Genomic DNA, 8,255 nt, shown 5'->3' with positions numbered 1-8,255 from the left:
CCATGTAAAAACAAGGGGAAAAGGAGCGTGTCGTGTTTGGTTTTGAGATGAAAGGAGGAAGAAAAAACAATAATAAAACCAAAAATGGCGCAGTTGAAAATGGCTTCGAGGAATGATTATGAATGGTGTTTGAATAGCAGCATCTGTTTGAGATTAAACCACACCAATCAGTAGCTTGCACGTGGGGCATTATGGCATGAAGTTGGGAACTCAAAATATTAAATCATGATACACTTCTACAAACACCTACAACACACACACACACGTATCACAAAACAGAAAACTGTGCCAAAGGGTGGCCGTTTTTCCTTTTCTTTTATCTTCTTTCTCACATTCTCTCTCTCTTTACACACCAAATAAATCAAAGGTGTTGCCCCATTGCTCTTCCTTACAGCGTAGCCTTGCCTACCCCTCAACCTCCTTAGCCTTTTCTCTCTCTCTATCTCTCTTTCTTTCCACTTTGTTTTGCTCTTTCACTGTACTTTTTGAGCCACACGTAACACATTCATCAGAATGAGTTCATCCTCAGGTCAGAGCAGTGGCTTTGATCTCTCTTTCAAGATCTTGTTGATTGGAGATTCTGGGGTGGGAAAAAGTAGCCTACTTGTCAGCTTCATTTCAAGTTCTGTTGAAGATCTCACCCCCACCATTGGTAATTCATTCATTACATCACATTCAACCCTTCAAGTTTCTATTTTTAACCTTTGCATGCTTGGGATTTAGGTGTCTGACTTCTCATACATTGTTTGCAACCAAATGGTACCTCATACTTGTCGATCTATTGTTTACAGTAACACTGTTGAAGTTTGTGACTGTTTTTTTTCAAACGATTTTTCGGTTTAAAAGCCGAGATTGAATCGGTTGGTCTTCGGTTATTGTCTCTGCCTGTTACTTCTGTAGGATTTAACTGCTTTTGGTTCATTTAGCTACTTGAATTAATTAACAATTGAATTTATCTTCTGTATACTCTGTCACGAGTTGTTCGTCTGACTTTAGTTTTGATATGATCTAATGTCGCTCCTATCATATGCAGGTGTTGATTTTAAGATCAAAATGCTCACAGTAGGTGGCAAGAGACTGAAATTAACGATTTGGGATACTGGTAATATAGAGTCAAATCTTGTGCTTTCAGTTCTTGAAATTAGACCATTTGTCAATGCAAGCAGCATTTGATTAGAACAGATAGAATGAAATTCCTTTCATAGTGCTTTTGATTATTTTAAGATAACATTCACATCTATTGCAGCTGGGCAGGAAAGGTTCAGGACTCTAACCAGTTCTTACTATAGAAAAGCGCAAGGAATCATTCTCGGTATGCTCAATTTATTAATGCACATAACTACAAGAATGTAGGATTATTAGATTCATCCACGTGAGAGAATTTTCTACAATATCTTTTTGGAAAACTTTATCTTTTCAATTGCTATTGAACTCTGTTTTAACATTATGCTTTGATGTACACTCTGGATACTTTTTTATGTAAGAGTGATGTGTGGTATGGTAAAGATGGACTAAAATGAAGCAATTGCAAGGAGTTATGACCTTTATTTCGAACCTTGGTTTCAGGGTATGCTCGATGTTTTTGATAAAATGATTAAATTCTGATGTTATTTTTATCAATCGTTAGATAGGTTTTACGCTTGCAACTAGGAAAATAAGACCTTTCTTAATGACATCCCCTGTTGTTTTGTCTTTTTAGTAGTAGTAACATGATTCTTGCCATTGTTTTCATGTTCCCTTTTTAGTATGAAGAATTTCTTGGGTCTTAAGGTGACTTTCTGAAACCATAATTTTGTGTATTTAAAGTGGATAAAGCATGTGTTTGAATATTTGCTAGTTAACATTCTCGAAACTTTAATGATTTCTATTTATATAGTGCTTCGTTTTCTTCACTTCTAGTTTATGATGTGACAAGGCGAGAAACCTTTACAAACCTATCAGAAGTGTGGTCCAAGGAAGTGCAACTCTACTCAACTAATCAGGATTGCGTGAAGATGCTTGTTGGAAACAAAGTTGATAGAGTAAGTTTTGTGCTCAAATATATGACAAACGCAAATGAGTTTGCTATTCTCATGAATGCTGTAATCTTATCTGTTCAAGTTTTGTCTGTCCATTTGAAGCAAATTCAGACCATGTCCAATCCAACTTAGTTATGGTAGATACAATTCGACATGCATGTGGCATTGGTTTAGATCATAACATCCTTAAATTTATGAAAGAAATAAATAGGCCCCCAACTGCATAGGATTGATTTGATTCCTTGGATGAATGGTCTAAGATTTTCACATGACAGGAGAAACTGAAACTGTTCCCTTTTCAGTTCATTAATTTCTGTCACGGTTTATTTCTCAATTTCTAGGATACTGAAAGGACTGTGAGCAGAGAAGAGGGTTTAGCCCTTGCCAAAGAATTGGGGTGTTTGCTTCTTGAATGTAGTGCTAAAACTCGGGAAAATGTGGAGCAGTGCTTTGAGGAACTTGCTCTAAAGGTACGGTATTAGAAGTGTGCTTCAATGCTGTTTCTATCTTGTTCAAAAAACGCAACGCAAGTGTTTGATATTTTGTATGAGTGAATTGTTTGGTGTGTTTTGTTTTGTAGATAATGGAAGCCCCGAGTCTTTTGGAAGAAGGATCAACAGCAGTTAAAAGGAGTGTTTTAAAATCGAAACAAGAGCCCCAAGGCTCCCAAAATAGTGGTTGTTGCTCTTAAAAAGAAAACGTTGTGGAGTGGACATTGAGTCTTAACTAGCACATCTTGGACAAATCTTGTATATGTAAGCTTCCTCCTTAGTTTCTTACTTGTTACTGCCATTGTCTTTTGGTTGTTTAATTATTTGTATTACTGGAGTGGGGAAATTGGCAACAGTGGCACCTGTTAGCTTGTGTAAATTTGTTTGCCTTTCAATCACTTTCATTTGATTTGCTCATAAGTGTCAAGTCAATCTTCATCCTACAACTGCAGTTTCATGAAATTCTCTGTATTGTGTATACACCTAATTAATCCAGCAATTTGGATAACTTCGTTTAAACCCAAACCAAAGTATTCTAAAAGTAGAATTTGGTTCCTCAAAAGTACTACTATTTCAAGCTCTACTTTTTGAAGATTGACCTGATATTCATATCACTATCGAGAATTCAAGGAGACTTAAGTCTTACATTGAATAAACTAAATGAGAACATATAAAAAAAATTTATAAACTCGTTATCTTAAAATTTTGGATTAAAAATAATATTAATCTCTTACGTAAATTAAACTTATATTTCGATGATTATGTTTTTCAATAAATCTCTTCTCGCGAAAGACTCGCCAATAAGAAACTTAGCACTTGTAAATTTACAAACTTGTACAAACTATAGAGATGGCTAGGTGAAAGAATACAAGGCCCCATTTACATTTTTTTTTCTCGTTTAGGCTGGAATCAAATGAACTTCAATTGAAATCATCGATAATCTCTGTATTTTTTCATCAAGAAACAATATTTTTATTTTTATGTATTTATATTATGCACGCTTCTATGTTTAATGCAGATGTATTTCTACTACGGAAAGGTTATATTGATGATCTTTGGTCTATTGCTGATTTTACACTTAATTCTTTCATGATTTATTTTCTATTTTTTTTTTTATATTTTGAGATATTAGTACACCTTCGAATGACTTACATTTGTATTTAATTTTCTATTGATAGAAATGAAGGAATTTCACACATCAATTGTTTTAGATCAGAATAAGAAATGTGTCGGGTCTTTTGAGATAAGATGATCGGAAAGATATAACATGGAAAGATATAACATAATAAGATATGAGTTCAACCTATATATAAAAAATTGATGTATCTCTAATCCAAATTTTAAGACGATAAGTTTATGAGTCTTCATCTTTATACGATGTTCAACTTTTTTATTTTTGTTCAATGTGAAACATAAACTCATATTTGAATTAAAAAATAAATAAAAATCTAAAACATCGAAAATTACAAAAAAAATATCAATACTATGTTATTCTTATGCTTAAATCAAGTTGTTCAGATGTAAACAATAGATTACATGCTTACATCCATAACATGCTAATAAAATAAAAGTAAAAGGAGAAGATAAAAAATATAAACTTAAGAGAGAGAAGAAAGTAGACTTCAAAGTAAAATTTGAAAGTAAACCAAATGATTTTTAAAATTGATTTATATTTAAATCAATTTAAGTCAACATTGGTAACATGTAACTTAAATCATGTGTATGAGTATGTGAATCCATGTTTTGATGGGGGCTATTTAGTACTAAACAATGTTGTGTTTGACATTCTCGTTCGAAGCAACACCAATTTTAATGTTATGAATTCATTCTCCAATAACGAAATACCTCCCATTTTAAAAATGTCACGTTTAAAGTAGCTTAAAGCCTTGCATGTTTTGTTTCTACTTTCTAACAAGAAATGCCCCCTCTCCACCTAACATGTAACTTTAAGTAGCAATAGTTTGTGGTGTTCCAAAGTTTATGCTTTTTGGTGAGGTCTCTCAAAGCAAATATCTTGAAAACAAATTTATAGCGAAATTGAAATGCTGTCAAATCACCCACCAACCATAAATCATTATATGAATTTTAAATACGAATTACTTATCAATGAAAACACTATTTTGATATAAATCCCATAAATATGAATTTATTAAGATTGAAGAGAGTTTCTTATATAACTTACTCTTTTCTTTTGTAGAAATATGTTATGAAAGTTGAATAACAACTTTTATTGAAGTGCTCTTAAATAGATATATTCGCAATTCATATTTTATATTACAAAATATAGGTATTAATATAAATGTAGTTGTCATTGAAGATTTCACGTATCCATTGTAAATACGACAAGTTTATAATATTTAATTAGGTACAAATTTCATTTCACAAGTCGGCGTAGGGTTGAATTAGATTATATGGTGTTTTTTTGGAAGGATTTACTGTTGATGTGAAATGGGAAGAGAAGATTAGCATGTGACTACCTTATTCTTTTGGGGTGATAGAAGATAATGTCGATTGTCGAACAATGATTAGGGAGATTCATTCCAAATACAACCCCCTCTATAGGGTGAGATTAGAGGATGACACACTCCAATTTACGAAATTACCCCCTCATATTTCAGTTTCCTTGCATGTTATTTTTTCCTTTTTTCTTATTATGAAAACAACATAATAAAATTAATAACACAAATAAAAATTTATTATGGTTATAATAAAAATTTATTACTTCTAAAATTACTATTAAAAATATTTTCATATAAATAAATTATTTCCCACCTTACATATTAAATTTATTTTCATACCAAATATATTGTATTATTCATTTTTTTTATAAATAATTATTTTTATAATCTCAATCATTCAAATAAAAATTGATTACTTTTAAAATTACTATTAAAAATATTTTCATGTAAATAAATTATTTCCCACCTTACATATTAAATTTATTTTCATACCAAATATATTGTATTATTCAATTTTTTATTAATAATTTTTTTATAATTTCAATCATTCTTATAAAAATAATTTTAAATAATTTATATATCATTTTATATTACTTTTAAATAATAGGGACATTTTATTAGGGTGTGTTCACTTGAGTGGATGAGTTTGGGAGAGAAGGAATGAATGGATTTTAGTGGATTGTGTTAAGGAATTTAGAGATGACAGTGAGTGAATTTGGAAATAAAGTTTGTAAGAGTTTGTAAGTGATTTGATTGATTAGATAGATTAAAAAAATATTTTAATTAAAGTAATAAAGAGATTACTATGTTGCCCTTTATATAAAAAGTAGTATAAAATGATATTTGTATGAGTTACAATTATTTTCTTATTTTTTTAAAATACTAAAATTGTAAAAAATAATTAAAAAATTAGTATTGCTATAGGATTATGTACTATGAAATTGTCTTATCTTTAGTTGATATGGAACTTTCAACGATATTAGAATCAATTATTATTTTGAAATGGCTCGAATATAATTTTAGTTTCTATAAAATTAATAAGTTTTTATTTTTGTTCTTATAAAATTTTTCATTGTTTTTTCATTCCTATAAAATTTTAAAGCATTATTTTTAATCTTAATAAAATGTGTAAATTTTGGTTGTATTTCTTAAAGAAATATTTTCTTTAAATTTCATCTTCAAAAAGCAATATTCTTAGTGCCAAATATTCATTTTAAAATGACTAAAGAACATTTAATTTACAGAATTCAAAAACTTTTTTTAGACATCATATTTTTTACAATACTAATATGTGGCCATGGAACGGTGACTTCACCTTTTATTCAACACATAAACATTAACCAATGACATATAGAGAACAAAATAAGTGAATTTTAATCTTTTAGAGCAAAGAATTCTTTTGTAGATATAAAAATCAAATCTTATTTATGTTAGAAGGATTAAAAATATTGAAGTCTTTTCAAAACGTTCTGCAGAAAGCAAACAAAAAAACTTGTTGAAATATATAGACTTAACTGAAGCATTGATTGCAGAAACACGAAACAACACAAAAGAGTAAACATTTAATTAATTAATTAACTACAAGCAAGCAAGTAAGTATTCATGGCTGGCATAGCCCTAAAACTCTTTTTCCCTTAAACAATTTCATTCATTAATTACTATATTCATTACTCAAGTTCGATGAGTTAAGAAGTTACCCGATGACTTTGCTTGCCATTGGGTCTTTCGTTTTCTGCTATCAGTTTGATGCAACTTATCCTTCACCCATTCATACCTGCAGCTTTATTCTTCTTTGCTTTAATTTTTCCCACTCTCTCTCTCTCTCACTCTCTCAATTTTCTCACGTGCATGACGGTGGAATATGTGAAATAGAAAAAGGAACCATCATATGAACTATCAAAAACCAAAAAATGGAACGATACAATAAATTCAAATTTAATAGTGTACATATCATTGAATGAATGCAAAGAATGAACAATTGGTTGTTACATGGCTAAACGTAAGAAAAAAAAAAATAGCAATAATGAAGGTTAATTAACAGTAAAGACAGAGTTGAGCTTTCAGTAATGGCAATCCACCAAAGAAGTTGCAGAGAAGACAATGACTTTTTCCTTGGACTGAAAAGGAAACAGGTTGGATTCTCTGTGATGATCATCCTCAGGTGCCGGAAGATTCAAGTCCAAGTTCAAACCATCTTTCTGTTTCTTGCTTTCTGGGATTTCAACGATTCCATCACCACCATATGCAATTGCCCCACCCGAAGGTGAACTCAGAAAATTTCTGTGCCTTCTCATGTGCCCCCCCAAGGCTTGCCCAGATGAGAACTCTGCCCCACATATGGAACACTCATGAACCCTAGATTTGGCAGTAATAGTGCTGTTGCTGCTATTATACAAAACCGTTGATAATTGTAAGGTGAGGGTGGTGCTTGTGGGTACACAAAAATCATCGTGATTACTATTACTGCTATGAACTAGTCCTTGCTTTTCTTCTGCACCAGGCTTGGAAAATCTCTTGTGGCTGGCTCGGTGGCCCCCGAGGGCTTGAAACGAAGGGAAGCATCGGTTACAAGTCTTGCACTCGTAAACATATAGCCCCGATTCCTTGGTGTGTGAGGGTTTTGGAGTGTTATGGCCTCGAGCCAAGAGAATCAAACAATTGGCCAGGTCTTCATCCTCTTCGCTCCTTAATTCATTCGAGGTTGTCGGAGGGTCAAAACCTGCGGAGTTGTCGGTGGAACATGTTGACATGGTTAACCTAAGTGGGGAAGGAAGCCTTTGACGCTTGGTGCGCTTGCCCTTGATGATTTGCATGGTGAGGAATAAGAGAATGGAAGAAGAGCAATGAAGAGTGTGGGAGTTAGTTAATATATTTAGAATGGTTTGAAGTAGAGGGAAAAAGGGTACCCTATGATAGTAATAGTAACGTGTTTTGGCTTTGCCAGAGTTGCGTTTTCCAAACTTGGAAGTCTTATATTACAGATGTGTGAAGTGTTGAAAGAGAGAGAGAAAAAAGATGCAATGTTAAGCATGAGGAGGCTAGGAAACGAGTGAGATTCGGTTGGCTTTGAAGCAAACCCATTACTTTTTGGCAACGATTCCTTTCTGGAGGATTGGTTTGCAAGCCTGGAACCACACACATTTTCCAAACTTTCACCACCTTTCATTATTACCTTTTTCCTTCAACTAATTCATTATATATATATGTTTACTTTTTCCTTCTTAATTTTTAGCTTCCTTTACTTCAACCACTGCAGCTTAATTTAATTAATTCTAATCCCATTTTAA

At 32.1% G+C, this 8,255-nt stretch overlaps 2 protein-coding genes across 2 annotated transcripts; one reads left to right on the top strand and one right to left on the bottom strand.

The window, feature by feature from the left end:
* Positions 1-262: 262 nt before the first annotated feature.
* LOC114177062 (ras-related protein RABC2a-like) lies at positions 263-2,971 on the top strand. The gene is given in 7 exon segments (XM_028062296.1): positions 263-652; positions 1,034-1,102; positions 1,247-1,312; positions 1,900-2,021; positions 2,360-2,488; positions 2,599-2,628; positions 2,630-2,971. Coding segments are annotated over 7 exon segments (585 nt in total). The 5' UTR covers positions 263-513; the 3' UTR covers positions 2,660-2,971.
* Positions 2,972-6,890: 3,919 nt separating this feature from the next.
* On the bottom strand, positions 6,891-7,961 carry LOC114196157 (zinc finger protein ZAT5-like). Its single transcript, XM_028086711.1, has one exon. The coding sequence runs from the start codon at positions 7,779-7,781 to the stop codon at positions 7,029-7,031; it is 753 nt and encodes a 250-aa protein (XP_027942512.1). The 5' UTR covers positions 7,782-7,961; the 3' UTR covers positions 6,891-7,028.
* Positions 7,962-8,255: the final 294 nt, after the last annotated feature.

Source organism: Vigna unguiculata, chromosome 1 (assembly GCF_004118075.2).
Source record: "Vigna unguiculata cultivar IT97K-499-35 chromosome 1, ASM411807v1, whole genome shotgun sequence".
Taxonomy (NCBI): domain Eukaryota; kingdom Viridiplantae; phylum Streptophyta; class Magnoliopsida; order Fabales; family Fabaceae; genus Vigna; species Vigna unguiculata.
The sequence above is the reverse complement of the archived record's forward strand: the minus strand, read 5'-3'. Positions and strand labels throughout refer to the sequence as shown.

Excerpts from the sequence above, each read along its gene's own strand:
- LOC114196157 (XM_028086711.1), bottom strand. The coding sequence starts at position 7,781 with ATGCAAATCATCAAGGGCAAGCGCACCAAGCGTCAAAGGCTTCCTTCC.